Source organism: Charadrius vociferus, unplaced genomic scaffold (genome assembly GCF_000708025.1).
Source record: "Charadrius vociferus isolate BGI_N301 unplaced genomic scaffold, ASM70802v2 scaffold455, whole genome shotgun sequence".
NCBI classification, from domain to species: domain Eukaryota; kingdom Metazoa; phylum Chordata; class Aves; order Charadriiformes; family Charadriidae; genus Charadrius; species Charadrius vociferus.
In genome coordinates this window covers 3097-21913 of record NW_009648550.1, presented here as the reverse complement: position 1 = coordinate 21913, position 18817 = coordinate 3097, and the positions used below count along the sequence as shown (strand labels likewise).

General features: G+C 47.6%; 2 protein-coding genes across 2 annotated transcripts in view; both read left to right on the top strand.

Moving 5' to 3' along the window:
- The window catches only part of NAA20 (N(alpha)-acetyltransferase 20, NatB catalytic subunit), a gene marked incomplete at its 5' end in the record, with an annotated part of 4874 nt that extends 558 nt beyond the window's left edge, over window positions 1-4316 (top strand). Inside the window, 3 exons of the mRNA XM_009886045.1 lie at window positions 1263-1398; window positions 2411-2556; window positions 3987-4316. Of these exons, the coding sequence (XP_009884347.1) occupies window positions 1263-1398; window positions 2411-2556; window positions 3987-4072 (368 nt within the window). The remainder of the gene's footprint in view (window positions 1-1262; window positions 1399-2410; window positions 2557-3986) is intronic.
- Window positions 4317-8534: 4218 nt separating this feature from the next.
- Window positions 8535-17692, top strand: LOC104287346 (syntabulin-like). The gene is made up of 6 exons (XM_009886044.1): window positions 8535-8719; window positions 9141-9257; window positions 14589-14693; window positions 15102-15251; window positions 15666-15897; window positions 16754-17692. The coding sequence occupies exons 1-6, from the start codon at window positions 8535-8537 to the stop codon at window positions 17690-17692; spliced, it is 1728 nt and encodes a 575-aa protein (XP_009884346.1).
- Window positions 17693-18817: the final 1125 nt, after the last annotated feature.

The following is an 18817-nucleotide window of genomic DNA, read 5'->3' as shown; positions in this document are numbered from 1 at the left end:
AGGGTGGTGAGGCACTGGAACAGGTTGCCCAGAGAAGTTGTGGATGCCCCATCCCTGGAGGTGTTCAAGGCCAGGCTGGATGGGGCTTTGAGCAACCTGGTCTAGTGGGAGGTGTCCCTGCCCATGGCAGGGGGGTTGGAACTCAATGATCTCCAAGGTCCCTTCCAACCTAAACCATTCTATGAAGAGGATCATTACATACCATCTTCCTATTTCATAAATGTCTAAGGTTATTAGGTAGGACCTGTAGCAGTAGTTTTCAGTTTGATGTTCCTAGCGCGATAAGGAGTCTTGAGTGTGGTAAGGTCCACCCAGGTTATACACAGGTGAAGGTATGCATGCCAGCGTTTCTCTAATCCTGGAATTAAGTCCTTGCATTCAGCTGTCACTCATCAGTAAGTAAAAAGGCTAGGGTTGGGTTTTTCATTGTCCCATAAGGGACAGCTCTGGGTCTGGATATCAGTTGCTTACTGGCTGTGGAATATTCATGTTTCTCAGGAATCATTCCAAGTAGAGCTGTTGGTTTGTTTATTCCTTCCCTCTTTTTTTTTTTTTGGGGGGGGGGAGTGGGGTGGAATAAGGGTCTTTGCAGGGATCTGGGAAATAAAGTGTCTCTGTACCCACCGCATCAGTTGCTTATTAGCAGTGACTGATGTTTATAAGAGTACCGTGTGGAAGTGTGAATATTCATTAGTGAGCTAACACTGTTTTGGCACTGGTAGAAAAGAAAGAAACTACAAAGAAGCCCCCCCCAAAACAACTTCCCCCCCTTTTTTTTTCTTGATTAGACATACCTTGTTTGCAGGGCCTTAGCTTTCTATTGCCAGATTGCCAAAGCTTCCCAGGCTCTATTCCCCTAGAGTCACTACAAGTCTCCGATAGTTGCCAGGATGGTGAGTTTTGGGCTTCTAGCCCTCCGTTCCTTCATTATTTTAGTCAGATCCTGAATTCTGCTCAGTTGAAGACTCACAAGAGTTGCTTAAAATTGGCATTTCAAAGTCATGCATCAAACAATGAATTTGCAAAAATATATATATTTTTTTTTTACACTAGTCAAGAAACTACTGTAACGCTTCAGTGAAATGACATTTTCAGTGGTTGCTGAATCACAGAGCAATAATGTAGACATCCCTGTTTGAGCCTTTACTGCAATCATTGCAACGTTTGTTTATACACTGCTTGATTCTTTTGTAAAGGTGTATAGCTGTGGGTGGTGCATTATTCCAGAGGTGCTACTGCGTTGACGCTCTGTATGTTCACAGTTATGGGTAAAGCGGAAGGCTCTGTGGCTAGGGAAGAATGGCATGGGCATGTTACCGCGCTCTCTGTTGCACCAGAGTTTCGACGGCTGGGTTTGGCTGCTAAATTGATGGAACTACTGGAAGAAATTTCAGAAAAGTGAGTACTGTGCTTATCTTTACCTTTTAAAGTAATCTTTCTACATGCACCTGTCTGTGGCTTAGATATTTGATCTGCATGAAACAGACCCAAAATTTTGCTTTAAGTTGTGTTCTGGTTCGCTGAAATTCCCTGTAGTCAGAGAACAAGAATTATGAATGTTGCTTGGCAGTTTAAAATCTCAGGGTTTCTCTGAAAGGTAACTTGCCAGAATGAGTAGGAAGTAGCCTGAATTCCAACAGAGGTACCATAAGAAAGATCCTTTTCTTAGAGAAAAAGAGCTTCACAGAAAGTCAACAATATTTCCTATAGGGTCTCCAACATACTTGTTCATGGGCTTTGTGCAATTCCCTCAGGCACAATCTTGAATAGACGGTATCTTAGCTTACTTTTTTCCATCTCGTGCTTTGTTACTTGTACTTGCAGAAAATTTAATGTAGCATCAAATGAACCCACAGAGAAATGTCCCCAACTCATGCCGATAGGGTCACCCTGTTGTAGCTGGTAAATTCGGAAAACAGTATGATGTGTTAAAAAATTTGCCTTGTGAGAAGGACTGTCTTCTGTTAGGCAACTGAATTTTGTGACTGATTTCCTCCCCCTCCTCCGTCCCGCCATGCATTTTGAAGGAGGCCGTCCCTAAGCCAATGCAATCTAAAATGTGGATTATTTTTTTAAAAACTAATTTATTACAAATATGAGGCTTCTGTGGGTGTTTAGCTTGTCCTGTTCTTTCAGTTCATAATTCTGAACCTACTGGCTGATGTAGAAGAACAGTTGTGTGACAGAAATAAAATAAAATTTGTGCCTATACTGGATTTGTCCCTTGGTAAAGGAGTGCATCTGTTATTAGTGTGAAAGATGTTTGATTAGCGTACCACATCATCAGGTCTGCGCTTGGTCTGATTACAAGTTATCGGTTATTATTTAGAAATACATTCACCTACTATTCCTTACTGTGGTGTTTTGTGGTTTTTTTGTTTGTTTGTTTTTGTTTGTTATTTCTTCAAAGAAAGGGTGGATTTTTTGTTGATCTCTTTGTGAGAGTATCAAATCAGGTTGCGGTAAATATGTATAAACAACTAGGCTACAGTGTGTACCGGACAGTATTGGAGTACTACTCTGCCAGCAGTGGAGAGCCAGATGAAGACGCTTATGGTAAGTACTTGTTCTGCCTCAAGTTGAATGGAAATATTCTCATGTTGAGGGTTCCTGGGCTTGTTTGTAAGAAGGTGGGGTTTTTTATATGAAACAAGTTCAGATAGTCGTTGATGAATGGGATTTTGTATGCTCCTTTGGGTAGCTTATCCTACTGAAGATTACATCAGTTACAAAACTTAGTCTTGCGGTTTGCATATTTTGTAGCATCTGTGGCAAAATAAACTACAAAACAAGAATAAAATAGTAAATACAAAGACGTTTATCCTGTAGGTAAGGTGAAAATTAAAATGCGGTTTCTTATCTAATTTTTCTTTCTGAGGCATGCTCACGCCTAGTGGCTGGGTTTTTTGCTGATGCTACTCGGGGGAAGAATGGGAGTGCTTTCCTCATTTCTTCCCATAACAGGGACTTAAAGCTTTGTTTTTTGTAGATGTCTAACTACAAATTGACAAGTGTCAGTGGTCAATAGTGGCATAGAATTGGGTGGAATTTTCAATTTAAAAGGGAAGGCCATGGAAATTCAAGTGTGTTAATGTTAATTCTCTTAACGAAACTGAAGTACCAGCTGCTTCCTCTTTCTAGATCTTCTTTCCTTTAAGTATCCTCCCCAAAGGGTTACGTGCTCATGCTGTGTATCTTTTCTGTTCTTGCACTATTCCTTTGATATGCAGGAGTACTGTGAAATACAGGGGCTACAGATAAACATCTACCATTGAGGCAGATGCCTTAAATCATATATTTGTCCCTTTAGCGTGCCAGTTCCTCTCCATTCAGTTGAGTTTCATGCAGTGTTATATTCCAATTGATAACGTTGCTGCTGAACAACATTAAGGACATCAAGTTACTAAGAGTGTGTCCAGAGGAGGGCAACCAAGATGGTGAAGGGGCTCAAGGGCAAGACTTATGAGGAGTGGCTGAGGTCAGTTGGTTTGTTCATCTTGGAGAAGAAAAGGCTGAGGGGTGACCTCATCATGGTCTAGAAATTCCTCAGGGTTGGCAGCGGAGGTGGAGGTGCTGATCTCCTCTCTCTGGTGACCAGCAATAAGACACCAGGAAATTGAATGAAGCTGCATCAGGGGAAGTTCAGATTGGACATTAGGAAAAGGTTCTTCACTCAGAGGGTGCTCAGTCACTGCAACGGGCTGCCCAGGGAAGTGGTCATGGCATCAAACCCTTCAGAGTTCAAGGAGCATCTGGACGATGCTATTAAGTCATATGGTTTAGTTTTAGATAGTCTTGCGAAGAGCAGGGAGTTGGACTCAATGGTCCTTATGGGTCCCTTCCAACTTCAGATATTCAATGATTCTATGAAATCTTGATTAAAAATGATCATATTGTAATAGAGAATTCACTTAATATGGTTTTGTGCAATGACTGTCTTATTATAATAGCTTTTTATAATAGCTTTTTTTTTCCTTTTGCTATAGATATGAGAAAAGCTCTTTCCAGAGATACGGAGAAGAAATCAATTATACCACTGCCTCACCCTGTGAGACCAGAAGACATAGAGTAACTGTAAGCTGTGATTCTCAGGCAACTTACTAGGAGTGTCGGGTTCCTTCTCCCCCCAGCCCCCAAGAATTTACGGATGAGAAGTCTTAGGCTCAATGTTTTTCCCCATGAAATGCCAAAAAAGCAATATTGAGAAGCTTACTAACGCTGTTTCTGTTGGTAATGGCTGCATACTCCTGCATTTACCCCATTATTTTTCCCTTCAAATATTGGAAATTCAGAGAGTATTAAAATTAATTACCTCCTGTATGGTGTTTTCTTGGGTTGCTTTCAAACCAAAAATACCTGAAACCAGTATTTTCAAACCAAATCTTCAAATGCATTTATTCATGACCAGAGAAAATACTGTACAATACCCGAGAAACACAGCAGGGGAAGGCAATGTATTAATACTTGCATAGAAGATAAAGCTGTTATACATAATGTAGGAATGTCTTTACCCTCTTTGTGGCACAGGCACAGGACTGAACTTAGGTTCACTGTTGATTTGAAAAAGCGAGACAACCAAAGCAGTCAAGGCTTTTTCTCTACCATGGACCAGATTCAAGACCAGTTCTGTGTTCTGGGTCCAGACATACACCTTAACATGTTGTGTCCACTGAAGTAGTCTGCCGTAAAGATTTCTTGGTTTCTTACAGTCCTCTTGCTCAATTTTAAGGTCAGTGTAGGATTTCCAAAGAACCTGCAAAAGAGAAGTTTCTCACTATGTTCACATCAGCTACAAACAACCCTTTATCTAACACTGAGATAATGCAATATTTTTTTTTTTTTTGGAGGAGCATGGAGTTTGCAGAAATGAAATTCAGAGATCAGAGTATTAATTGACTGCACAAGCTAGGACTAAGGCTAAGTAATACTGAATCTTGTGCACAGAATCCATTTAGCTTATGTCTGTAAGCATGTTTCTCCTTCCGTGTTTTATCATGAGTTTTATAGTCCTGCATACCCTGCCAAGAAACAGGTGCTAACTTAGACGAGATACAGGCTAAGCCACCACGGTAAGCAGTTCTGTTCAAGCTGGTAGATTGTTTACAGTTTAATTAGCCACACTATATAATAAATACTGTTTTATGTTCCTGTTTTTCTTCCATCCTTATATCCAGCTTTCCGTCCCTTTTTTCCTCTCACTTTCTGTCCGGTGTCCTCTCTCATGTTGCTCTCGTGTTCTGTCTGCTGCCCATCCCTATCCCCTTCCTCATCACTATTTTGCTCTCTCTTGTTTTCCCTTTTTAAATAGTTCCCTGTGCCTTTTCTTTTACTCTCCTGTTCCTGTCTTGTGCCATGTCTCTACCACTCTGTCCTGCTCCCTGCCCCTGTTCTTTTTTAATCCCTCTCTGTCATGCTGCCCATCCCAGGGTCTCTTTCATCTCCGTCCGGCTCCCTGGCCTTATTTTTCTTTTTCTGTCCTCCCACTCCCTCTTTCTGCCTCTCTTCCTCTGTCCCTGCTGCTTCTTTCTCCATCTCCGTCCTGTTTCCTTTTTTCCCCCCTCTTCCTGTGCCTCTGTCCTTTTTCTTGTCCCTGTCTTTTCTGTCTTTCTCCCGCTGTCTCATTCCCTACATCATGCTTTCTTGCTACACCCCTGCTGTCCAGCCAACTGCCGCTTTTCTCTTCTCTTCTAGTGACCTGCACCCTGCTCCTCATTTTTGGCAGTCTCCACCTCTGTCCAGCAGCCCATCGCTCCAGGAGCCAGCTGACCCACCCTCCATTCCCTGACAGACCATCAAGCACAGCTCCAGGAATGACTGCCGGGGTGTCCCAGGGGCAGGGGGAGCATTGGGGGCCCCGCAGCGGAGCAGACTTGTTACGTGCGTGACTGAATAAACACTCGCTGTCTCCTTTGCCCTCACGGCTGCCTTTCCACTTCTTTGCAGCGGGCGAGAGACTGTGAAGGAGCCCAGTGGCGAAGGTGATGCTTTGGGGGGGTCTGGCCATGGCCCCCTCTTCCTGCTCGGCTCCAGCAGTGGGCTGGGGCTGGAGGACCCCCCCTGTGGGGCTGATGGTGATGGCCCCTCCCTGTCCAGGGCCGGCTGCTGGTGGAGGGGCTGGCACTTTCCTGCCTGGGGTGGCCATGGAGGGGCCGGTGTGAGCCATGGCCAAGGGCGGAGTGGAGTGATCGCTGAACAAGGCGGGCAACACCGTGTTGGTTTGGGGCACGTAGGTTTTTGCGGACCTGGAACAGCATGGGGGTGTGCTGGATGGGGTTGCTGGTGTGGGGGAGGGAGGTCCAGGACCATTGGTGAGGTGGGAGAGCCCTTTTGTCGGGCACAGGGGTGCCTCCTGCCCACTGACTGCCTGGGGAAGCCAGGATGGGAGGCTGCCATGCGCTGGAGGAGAGCCAGGTCAGGGCAGCCCGGGGAGTTACCCACAGGCTGATGGAAGGGAATAAGGCAGACATCGCCCCAGCACCTCTGAATTCACCAGAGCCCCACCATGAGTCTACCCAGCCCCACTGGCCCTGTCGTGAAGGCCTCAAGCTGGTCCTCAAGTGTGCTTGGGTTTCCCTTAACCTGGGTGCCGTTAGCAGCAGTGCGGGCAAAGAGCGGCGTCTCCAGAAGCCGCTGTGGAAGGAGAGGCCTCAGCCAGGGGTGATCTATGCCCATAGTGGTCACTGCTGCTTCTTTCCCTCTCCCAGAGGCTGTGCTGGGGATGCGGTTGTCCTTTCCTCCCCTGGGGATGCTGTTCAGGCGTTGGTGGGTTGAGACAACCCTCCTGGCCTCACGGGAGTGGAAAGGGACAGGCAGGGCACGTACTGGCTGTGGACAGGAGCTGTCACGGCTGAAGCTGGAGAGGCCAGAGAAAGCTAAAGACAAAGCAACCAAAGGCCATCCAGCCAGCAGCTGCCTCCTGTGACAGGCAAGAGACACCCTGCCTCTCCGGTGGGGAAGCACCCCTCTTCGTGGTCCACAGCAGGCCAGACCGCCAGCAGGCACCGCAGGATCTGTATGTGTAACCCAAAGCGTGGTATGGCCACGTAGTGCACAAGCAAGCCAAGGCTTTGTGTCTAGGAAGCCTCATCTCGTAAGAGCTGTAAGGTGGAGGACAACCAAGCGACCAGAGTTATAGAAGAGAAAGGGAGGACAGAAGGAGAAAGATGCATCTGAACTGTTAAATTCTCCCAGCAACACTGACAGGCGAGATCTGCCTGTACGTGACGCTCCATATCCCTGCCCTCCTGTCTCTCTCCTTCCTTCCCTTTCTTTCTCTCTCTATCCCTTGCCTTGCTCACTGTCACTGTTTTTTCAGTTCCGTATCTCAGTCACTGTCCTCCTGCCTGTTCATCTCCTACTCTCTGACCCTCTGTGCTGCTCCCTGTCCCTGCTATTTATTGCTTCACCTCTCTGTCCCTGTTCTCTCTTGCGCTCCACCTCTCTGTCATTCTTTCTGTTGCTCTTGTTTGCTCTCTATCTCAGCATCCTGCTCCTTGTCCCTCTCTCAGTACCCTGCTTTCTGCCTCTCTGTCCCTTAGGTGTTTTCTATATCGCTCTGTCCTTCCTCCTGTCTTTTCTTGTCTCTCCAGCCTGCTACCCATCACTGCTTCTTTCTTCCTTTCTCTGTCTCTCTGCCTCAGTCCTGTCACTTTCCTCCTCTCTGTCTCTAATGTTTCTTTCTCCATCTCTGACCCACTCGCTGTCCCTTTTCTCTTATTTTCTGTCCTCCATCCTCTCCCTAACTTTTTGACTGTGTATCTCCATACCGCTTGCCTGTCCCATCATTTCTCTACTATATCCCCCTGCCCAGCTTGCTGTCCCATTATTCCCCTCTGTTCTGCTCACTGGCCTTCTTTTCTCATCCTGCAACCCAGAGCCGGTTTTACTTTCTCCTCTTCTTTGTCCTGATCTGTCTCTTTTTTCCTCAATCTCTCTGGCTTCTTTCCTGTCTTTTTCTCTCCCTCCCTCCCTTATTCCTCACATTCAGTTTCTCTCTCGAGCTGTCTGTTCTGCTCCTTGCTCATCATTTTCTCTCTCCCTCTGTCTGGCTCCTTGACCCTGTTTTTCTTCCACCATGTCCATGCAGGGCTCCTCATGCCTTTCTTACTGACCTACCCATCTCTCTATCCTTTTCGCTGTACCTTTCTTTCTCTGCTCTTCTGTCCTTCTCCCTCATTTTATTTTTCTCTTTCTGTTCCTCTGTCCTCCTTCCCATTGCTGTGGTTTTATTTTCTGTATCTGCTGCTCCAGTAACAGCTGCCGAGTTGTCCCAAGGGAAGGGAGAGTGGACAGGCCCTGACCTCCATAGCGGACTCACTCCCAGGCTTATATGCGTAATGAACCTTCTGTCTCCTTTGCGCTCGTGGCTGTGTTCATAGTCCTTTGTACCTGGTGGGTGGCTGTCAGAAAGTCCAGGGCAGCAGGTTATGCCGTGGGTGTCGGGTCTGTGGCTGCAGCTGTGGGCTGGGGCTGGAGGAGCCCCAGGGGAGGCCAGTGAGGCTGATGGTGATGGCCCCTCTGTGTAAAAGGGGATGATGCTGCTGGAGCACACCTGCCTGAGAGTGCCAACAAGTCATAAGGATGTTTCCAACCCACCGGTGCAACAGACAGACGGTCAGTTGGAGTCAGGGACCATCAGGGCAGCTCCCAGGGATTTTCTGAGAGCTGATGTAGATGAAGCAGGAAGAGGGGCAGGAGATGTCTGCCCCCACTCCTTTGGGTACCTGGAGACCTTCCCACCCCCTGGAAAAGGCGCTGGGTGGCTCCCCAACTCAACAAAACAACTCCAGCCCTGCTCACCTCATGCAGCTGCCTTCAGCTCCAGCACTTGCCCTGAAGCCTATCCTGTAGCCACAGATTGCCCCCAAACCCTGTCCTGAAGCAACAAGCTGGTCCCAGAATATGCTTTATTGCACCATAAATACAGGTGCCATCAGCATCAGGTTCGGGGAGAAGAGTGGCAGCTCCTGCAGAAGGAGGGGTTTCGGCCTCAGGAGAGCTGCCGTCACCACTGTGGATAAAAATTGCTTGCTCTTCTCTCTCCCAGAGGCAGCACTGAGGACTGAGTTGTCAGTTCTTCTCCGCAGATGTTGTTGACTGTATCAGGTTTGTGTAAGTTACCTTTGGTCTCATTCTCCTAGCGGCACGGGCAAAAAGGGGCAGCTGGACACTTGTGGCTGTGGACAGGAGCTGCTGCAGCTGAAGCTGGAGAGGCCAAAACCAGGTAAAGCAGCTGAAGCTGGAGAGGCCAAAACCAGGTAAAGCAGCTGAAGAATAAAATGAAGAGGATCCAGCCAGCAGCTGCCTCGAGCTGCAGACAGGAGACAGCCGGCCTCTCCGGGCGAGAAAGGATCCCTCTTCGTGTAGTCCTCAGCAGACCCAATCACCAATGTGCACGGCCGGGTCTGTACGTGTAACCAAAAACGCGGTACAGCCATGCAGTGTGCACGTGAGTGAGGCTGCGTGTCTGGGACGCCTCGTAGGAGCTGTAAGGCACCAGCCTGTTCTCTTAGGTGGATGACAGTCGAGCAACCGGAGCTACAGAGGAGGAAGGAAGGTGAAGAGAGAGAAAGACGCGTCTGAATTCACAAATTCTTCCAGCAGCTCTGAGAGAGGGAGCTGCGGCAAGTGCTGGACCCCTGGGGCTGTGTTGTCCCTCTTCTGCATTCCAGTCCCTCTCGACACCCCACCCCCTTCTCCTTCTCGAACTGCTGTCATTTATTTTTTTTTTTCACGTCCCTACACCTCTCCCTCTCTCTTTCTCCAAGTCCCCCTATTTCTCTGTCGTTGTAACTTCTCTGCTTGTTTTTTCTCTCTGCACTTCTGTACTGTTCCCCGTCCCTCATTTTTTCATCTTCTCTGTCCTGCAGCCCATCACTATTTTTGTCTTTCTCTATCTATCTGTCTGTCTGTTTCCTATCCTATTTTTCTTTTTAATTTCTACCTGTCTGCCCTTTACCCCTGAACAATTCCCACTTCCCCAACCCCCTCTCTCTGCTTGGCTCCATGTTCCTATTTTTTAATTCCTCTCTCCTGCCCTATGTTCTAGATATACTTTTTCTTTCTTAGAGTCTGTTGTTCTAGGTCCCTGTCCCTATGTTTTAATTTCTTCCCTCTCTCCCTAACAGCCCATTTCACCTTTACCATTCTCTGTCTGGCTCCCTGTCCCTATTCTTTGATTCCTCTGTCCCTCCCCTTCAGCTTATCGAGGTTTTTTGGTATTTCTCAGTTTATCTCCGTCCGCCTCGTGGTCCCCTTTTCTAATTTCTCCCTCTCTGCCCTGTGCTCCATCACTATTCTTTGTTTTTCTCCATCTCTCTCAGACTGGTTCCCTGTCCCATCCTCCTCTCTGGTCTGTGGCCCATTGCTGTTTTTGTCTCTTGGTGGCTCCCTTTCACTATTTTTCAATCCCCCTTCTCTGCCCTGTAGCCAATCCCTGTTGTACTGGGTTTAGGTGGCGAGGTTTTATTAGCTGGGGTGGAGCAGGGGGAGGGCAGGGGCGGGTTCTGTGGGAAGACACCAGGAGTTGCCCCCATGTTGGGCATAGCTGGTTCCAGCTCTGAGAGAGATCTGCTTCTAGATCCAAGCGGTGCCCATCAGCAACGCTGGTAGCGCCTCTGTGACAGTCATTTAAGAAGGGGTTAAAAAATACTGTGCAGAAGCTGTGATAGGGAAAACGGGAGTGTGAAACAGCCCTGCAGACACCCAGGTCAGTGGAGGGGGAGGAGGTGCTCCAGTCGCTGGTGGAGATTCCCCTGCAGCCTGTGGTGAAGACCATGATGATGCAGGTTGTTCCCCTTCAGCCCATGGAGGTCCACGGTGGAGTAGATATCCACCTGCAGCTCTCAAGGAGGACCCCATGCTGGAGCAGGTGGACGGACCTGAAGGAGGCTGTGACCCCACAGAGAGCTTGTGCTGGAGCAGGCTCCTGTCACCACCTGTGGCCCTGTGGAGAGGAGCCCATGCTGGAATAGGCTCCTGGCAGGACCTATGGCCCCATCGGGCAGGACCCACACTGGAGCAGAAGAGCGTGAGGAGGAAGGAGCGGCCGAGACAAGGTGTGGTGAACTGACTGCAACCCCTGCTCCCTGTGTTGCTCGGGGGTAGGATGTAGAGAAATCAGGAGTGATGATGAGCCCAAGAAAAAAAGAGAAGGGTGGGGTAAGGTGTTTTTTAGATTTGTTCTTATTTCTCACTTTCCTACTCTGATTGACAAAAAATTAAACTAATTTCACCGAGTTGAGTCTGTTTTGCCTGTGACAGTAACTGGTGAGTGATCTCTTTGTCCTTGTCTCGACCTACAAGCTCTTTTGTTGTATTTTCTCCCCCTGTCTTGCTGAGGAGGGGAGCGGTAGAGCGGCTTGGTGGGCACCCAATAGCCAACCAAGGTCAACCCACCACAGTTTCCATTGATCAGGCTCCTTGCCTCTATTTCTTAATTCTCAACTATGTTTTTTGTACCCCATCGCTTTTGAAACTTTCTTACTACCTCTCCATCCCTATCTTTTTAATTCTTGCATATGTTTCTTGAACCCAGCTGCTTTTTAAATTTTCTTGCTACCTTTCCCTCTCTCTGTCTCCCTGACCTAATTTTGATTTCTTGCCAGTGTTTCTCGTACCCCATTGCTTTTCAAATTTTCTTTCTACATCTCCCTCTGTACCTATTTTTTAATTCTGACTATGATTCTTGTATCCCATCGCTTTCAAAATTTTCTTCCTATGTCTCCCTCTAGCCATCTCCCTGTCTATAGTTCTTAATTCTTCATTCTTCCCCCTCTGTCCTCCACCCTGTCACTTTTCATACTTTCTTTCTACGTCTCCCTGTCCTTATTTGTTAGTTCTTGGCTATGTTTCTGGTACCCTGTTGCTTTTTGAAATTTTCTTTCTATGTCTACCTCTATCTGTCTCCCTGCTTTATTTTTTATTTCTTGCATATGTTTCTTTCCCCCTGTCACTTCAGATTTTTTCCCCGTCCCTTGTCTTGTCTCCACCTCTCTCTCCTGCTCCCTGTCTCTCTTATTTATTCCTTCATCTCTCTGTCCCTGTTTTTTGGCACAATCTCTCCACTCTTCTCTCTCTACACGGTTGTCCTGCTCCCCACCCCTCTCTTGTTCGCAACCTCCCATTTTCTGGCACCTCTTCTCTATGTGCCTCTGTCCTTCCTCCTGCTTTTCTCATCCCTTTTCTCTCTCTGTCCTGCTGTGTTTGGGCACTGAGCCTCGCAGCCAGCTCACTGCCAGGATTTCTCATGTGCGTTAAATGAATAAACTTTTCCTGCCTCCTCTGCCCCTGGATGTGTTTGTAGCCCCTTGGGTGCGGGGCTGGTGGCTGTGGAGAGGTGCAGGGAAGGGGGTGATGTGCTGTGGGGCTTTGGTAAAGGCCCTTGCTCCTGATGGGCTCCAGCTGGGGCTGGGGCAGCCCCAGGTGTGGCCAGTGAGGATGATGATGGGGCTGGCCTTGCTGTGTGAAGGGGCTGCCCAGGCACACCTGCCTTGGGGAGCTGACAAAAGGGATCTGGCTGAGGAAGGAATCCTAAGGGGGGCTTGCAGGCAGGGGCCTCCAGCAAGGAATGGACAGTCCTTTCTGGGACAAAGGATCCCTCCAAGCCATCCTGGACAGAGTGCACCACCAGCAAGCGGTGCTGGCAGCTTGGTGCCTCTGTTGGCTATGTGTGTGGGCTGCCATATATTGAGGAAGCCTTGTGGATGAGGAGCATCAAGGTGTTCACTGCATGCTACTGAGTGGGTGAGGGTCAGGCAGACGGCACTGCAGAGGAGGAAAGAGCAGAGGCGAAGAGAGAAGAGTTGGGGTGGTGAAGGTCTCCTGCCTGCACCAGGACCTGCGGTCAGTCATGCATCCTCTCCTCTGCATCATGGCCCATCTCTGCCACCCTTCTCTAGATGTCTCTGCCCCCCTTCCTCCGTCTCCTTCCCTGCCTGTCCACTGACATGCGTGTCTCCCCAAACCTTGTTCTTCTGCCAACTCTGTCCAGTCCCCTGTTGCCCTTTAAAGTTTTACTGTGTCTCTCTGTCTCCCTCTCCCTGTTCTCTAGTTTTTCCACTGCCTTGTACCCCAATACTTTTTAAAATTCGTTTCAATGTCTCCGTCTATCAGGCTCCCTGGCCCTATTTATAATACCTCCCTCTGTTATCGTACCCCATCACTTTTCAAGCTTTCTTTCTATGCCTCCCTCTATCTGGCTCCCTTTTCCTATTTTTCTTATTTCTTCTTGCTCTTTACTTTATCCTGTCAGTTTCAAAACTTTCTGTCTTTATACATATGTCTCTCTCACTAGCTCCCTGGCCTTATTTTTTACTTCTCACCTGTGTGAATTGCTTTTTTAAATTTTCTTTCTATTTCTACCTGTCTTCCTCCCTGTCCCTATTTTTAAATTCTTTCCTATGTTTTCTGTACCCTGCCGCTTTCTAGTTTCTCTTTCTATGTATCCCTCTATCCGTCTCCTTGTCTTCATTTCTTAATGTTTTCCTCTCTGTTCTGTACCCTATGTTGGAAAAGACTCTTAAGATCATTGAGCCCAACCGTAAACCTAACACTGCCAAGTCCACCACTAAACCATGTCCCCAAGAGCCACATCTACACATCTTCTAAATACCTTTAGGAATGGGGATGATTTTTTTTGTTTCTGTGTTTACTTTTATGTATTTTTCTGTCCTTGTTCTTTACTTTTTTTTTTTTTTCCCTGTCCCTTGTAGATTATAAGCATCAAAACTTCACTTATGTTGTGGGCCTGTAGCAGAGCCTGGAGTCCATGGGAAGATAGGAGACAGGATGTACCCACGGGATGCAGGGCACGGCTCGGTTTAGCAGCTGCAGAGGAGAGGCTGAGGCAGGGGGTTCAGGGGTGCAAATTCCGGGTGGGAGATGTCAGGAAGGAGTGGGGTTCCTCCCTGATGGTTTGGGAGAAGAGATGGGTTTCCTGAAGTTTTAGGGCTGGGGGATGTTTGGGAAAAGGAGGAGGGTTCGTCAGCCTTTCTCAGATGGGTTTTGCCGCCAGGTGTGGGTGCTGATGAGCTCTGTTCTGCACTCCTCTCCCTGTAGCTGATGGCAGGTACAGCGAAGTTGCAAGGGACGTAGCGTGAAGCACCCAGGCCTCCTCATTGCAGGTCTGAATGTCAGATGAGCCTCACCTCATAAAGCATGAGGTACATTAAAATACACCCTCCTGAAGGGTCTCTACTTCTTCCTGTCTTTTACTTTCCTCATCCCCTGACTTAATTTCTGCGTCAATCCCTTCACTGTCCACCTGGACATCACGGCCACTGTTCCTTAGAGGCATGGACACTTATTTCCAGTACCGATTCATGTCGCTTGTCTTCCCTGTAATCTCATGGAGAGGAGGATGTGCGTTATTTGTGCATGTAAAAGTCTCCAGCCACGGCTCTCTTTTATCACAGTCCCGGGCATGCCAGATTTTTCTATTCCTTCAGTTGTGCTGGGCCTGCAGCCGCCATCTTGTGCAGCACCACTTTCCTCAGGTAAAGCAACTGACCCCCACAGTGTTTGTACCCGCCTGGATACCAAATAAATAATGAATTCTTGTCAGAAAACTAATATGTCAAGGGAAAAAGCCAGCTGAGTCCTACTAACATCCACCAGAATAATTTTGGGGCTTCTCCCACCAGCAGCAGCAACTCAGGCTCATACAAGGGAAGCGACAGCAGCCCAGCGATGAGGCAAGTCTTTATTTCAGCATCCCGTGTGGCGCTGAACTCAGTCCATACGCCACCTCACCTGGCCGTGCCTACAGCTGGGTGCCCTTGCCAGGGGCCTGGCTGGCTGCTCTTAGCCACACCACCCATTTTGGGTGAGGGGATGCCTGGCTACTTTAAAGTCAAATGTCTCGTTTGATGTCATGGCACTGCAACCAAGGGCAACTCTAGTAAACTTTGCACTCTAGCCACAAATCAGCCCTTTCCTCAAGGCCTTGGATTTGCCAGAGGGAGTCACTTGTGTGGACACTGAGGAGCTCCCAAAGGAGTCAAGCTTTGTATCGGTCTACGGCGTGTTTGTCTTTTTGCCAGGACTGAAGAACTGTAGGAGTGATGATATGTGAGGGTTTGGTGGTTTTGTTTTCTTTTCAGGCCATCAGGGAGATACTCTTCTTTGGGTGACAATTACAACGTTAAGCCACAAAATCCAGAGCAGCATTTGACTCCTCTGCAGCCGAAAGACATTCTGATACAGCACTTGAAAAGAAAGCTGCAGGAATCTGAGAGCAAACTTAAAGAAAGGTATCTTTCTCTTCAGAAATCCATTAGAAAGGCTTCTTCAGGGGCACGTAGGGGTGGGAATCGGAATGGTTTTCCTCATTTTTTGACCACTTAGAATTTTCATTAAGAAATTTAAGATACGATCAGCCCGATTCAATTGTTTTCAGGTATTTCAGGTTTCATCATGTGCTCAGGGAATATGTATCATGCAGCTGAGTTAGGAATACGATGCTGTCTTTTCCCCCTGTTTTGAACTTTCCTAAGAAAATAGTTTTAAAGGATAACTTCTTACCGGTCCGGTTTAGCATTGAGACCTTTTTTCCATCAAAGCATTTGTACCTGCAAGCAGAGCCATCCCTGTTGTGGCAGACCCTCACGTGGTGGCTTCCACTGAGCAGTCAGCAGAAGCGTGACAACATTTTTATTTTGCTACAGGGAAACAGAAGGCCTCAAAGCTCAGCTGGGACGGATGAAGGACGAGTGGCTTGAACAAGAATGTATTCGTGTGGAGGTGGAGCTGGCCTGCTGGGAAGCAAGAAAGGAAGTTAAAGACCTCAAGAAGATTAATGAAAGCTTGCAAAAGAGATTGGCTGAGAAAATTGAAAAGATTCAGAAATATTGCCTGGACAGAAGCAGTGTAAACAAGCGACTGAAATATTTGCCTGCTGTCACGGTCCACTCCTCGGTGAACGTGTGATGGTTCGTTTCAGCTGTGATCCTGAAGTGCAAAAAGAAATGGCATCAAGCCCAGGGAGTTATGCTTTCAACACAGAATTACTTTACTGGTTCTGCCCGTAAAGTGGCTTGCGATAGAAGGGAAGAATAGTAGGAAAGATGAGGTAAAAAGGAGGGGAAAGAGGATAATAGCTACCACCATGGGTCCACAGGCATCCCTATGGTCCCAAATCCAAAAGGCGTTCCGCTGCTGCTTCTTCGACCGTCATGGTCTCTCGGTGGGGAAGATCTTCAAAAATTCAGTTACTGAGGAACCATCTTTTATGCTAGGTAGCACACCTTGCTCCTCCTTGGTCCCACCTCCACTCCACCTCTGTCCTGTGGAAAGGTGCCAATCTCCACCTGTCTGGAGTAAGGCTTCCACGCATGCCCAGATAGTAGTGTCTGAGGCTTGGAGGCAGGTAACTTCTTACCAGGAGGTGTGTTTTTATATTATAATGACATTATAATGAAGAAAGTTCAACTGAGGTTTTAGATTACTTCATCGGTGCTGGCACAGCCCGTGTGATCCATCTTCTTCAACAGCAGTTCTTTGTTTTGCTGCTTCGGTAAAATAGGCTTGTACCAGGTAATGACACTGTTCATACTTATGTACCACGGTATCGACACAGTTCGTACATTCGTACAATGGTAGCAACACTGCTCGTACCCCACTCCTTTCTCCAAGGTTTCCACATCTGATAACAGCCAGCTCAGTGAGCCACTGCAAACTCATGCCTAGACATTAGTCCAGGTTTTGGGGTCTAGTCGGTGATGACAATGTTGAGACAATACCACTCTTCTGATAGACTCTTACACTGGCTCAGAACAGGGCTGTGTTAGAGGCGCAGGTCCCGAAGTACACCTGTGAGTGGGAGGGGAAGCCATCAGCATTGAGTGCCACGGTGCCAACCAGCCTCATCCCAGAGGACCAAGCTCTGGAGAAGGCAGCAGACAGCGGGCTTAGTGAGAACACAGCTCACGAGACTGATTCCTTTGAAGAGAGTTTGACCACCACAACCTCTGAGCTGAGCGATCCACCTCCCTCCCCTTCTGCTGTGAAGCCAGAGGCACTTGAAAATGTTGCAGATGGAAAACTCATTTCTTCCCAGGAGAAGGAGAAAATCAGCACCGTGATGGTGAAACAGTCCAGCCACACTGACATGATGGTAGCAGATAGCCTCGATGTGGAGCAGCCCGTTCAGAACATCGACAGAACTCAACATGCCTGTCCTCTAAGCCCACTTGCTTTGGGGAAGGAATCGGGAGAAATTTCTGTTGGAAGCCTCGGTGGTTCTGGTGTCATAGTGGACTTAACTCCAAATGATCCAAACTTGGCCATCCTTTTGTCTCCTACAGTGTCTCCATGCAGGAAGGTGGAGCACAGAGTGAAGGAAAACCAGTTTGTGAAAGAACGAGATTTCCCAGAACCTGATGAGGATGAAGCCCTGGGGTATGTCCATACCATCTCTCAGACAGGACGTAAGAGACCACGACACAAGAGCCGTCTCCTCAGCGGTCTTCTGGCTGTAGCTGTTGGCCTGGCTGGTTCGCTGCGCAAACGTGCAAGCTCTTTGCACTGGCTTAAAGGTGGCACGAGACACGCACCGGAACAAACGGCCCGAGAACCACATGTAGGATGCCCATGTAAACAACCGGTGGGGAGTAAACAGATGCCCGAAAATCATGGCATTCTGTCCAAAGGCTCTGGCCATAATTCTGGCTTCCATGCACCCCGACTGTCCTAAAGATCCCTCCTATTTTCCTGGTCAACCTGTGTTTGTGGACCTTCCCACTGTGGGGAATGTACCATTCATACTTGAAAACTCATTGAATAAATACGCCTGGAAGGCAAAAGATGCCCGTGGAAAAGAACACAAAATTAACACGTGATGGATTGTCCCATCCTTTTAATAGTGACAACCTATTTCCGGTTCTCAAATCGAACCGAGGATGTTCTCCTTTTCTCCGGGACTTGTCAGACTGTAACCAAATATGTACGTTGTTGGGAGTCTTGAAACGTGTTACAATAAGGCTAGGCGTAGATACACTTTGAATATTAATGCTGGGTTTACATCTTCATGTTTTAGAAACCAATAGTCATTCTAGCCCTTTGAAATACTATTGTAAGACATGACTTGTAAATTCCCTGAAACAAGTGGCAAGAGACAAAAGACGGGGGAGGCCCTCTGAGCCTCACTGAGGAATGTCTCAAACACTCATGAGGACTTCATGATATGGCTGTAGCAAAGGGGTGGATAATATGGAGTCCGGACAATGTAGGCCTTGTGCTCGAAGAGCTAAGGCTAACACCTTCTTATTTGTTGTGTGACCCAGGAGAGAAAACCTATCTGGACAGCACAGGATGCGTCTGGGTGGGGGAAGTCTTGTGAAGACAAGGCTTTCTGCTCAACTTGTGAAGCTTTTAGTTTCTTTGTTTTCAGGGCCATCATGTCCGATAATGACCTTTGCCTCATTATCCACGAAATGCATATTAAAGTTCACACCCCTGCATATGCTAATGAAGATTACTGAGATCATGCTAAACATATATGACTATAGGACTCGTCTCTCCACCCAAATCATGCTACACGTCACCTGGGGGGAGAGAAACCTGAGCATCGTAACAGCAGGACGGTTAGTACCGATACCATGACTATAAAAGGGGAAAATAAGTGCCCCTGGACACCTCTTTTTTTTTTTCCCTGGAAAGAGACTTTTTTCCCTGGAGATCCACAGAGGAGCGCTCTGATGAACCAGAAAGCCCTGCTGCCTGGACCAACGCTGGAACCAGGAACGGTGATCTCTTTATCTCTCTCCTTTTTTTTTTTTTTTTTTTTTCTTTTTCTCTTTTTTTTTCTTTTTTTTTTTTT

Bases quoted from the DNA above. Each gene is read 5' to 3' on its own strand.
- LOC104287346 (XM_009886044.1), top strand. From the start codon at position 8,535: ATGCTGCTGGAGCACACCTGCCTGAGAGTGCCAACAAGTCATAAGGAT. The intron at 9,258-14,588 runs GTAAAGCAGCTG...CAAGGGAAAAAG, and splicing joins GCTGGAGAGGCCAAAACCAG to CCAGCTGAGTCCTACTAACA. The intron at 15,898-16,753 runs GTCACGGTCCAC...CTCTTCTGATAG, and splicing joins GACTGAAATATTTGCCTGCT to ACTCTTACACTGGCTCAGAA.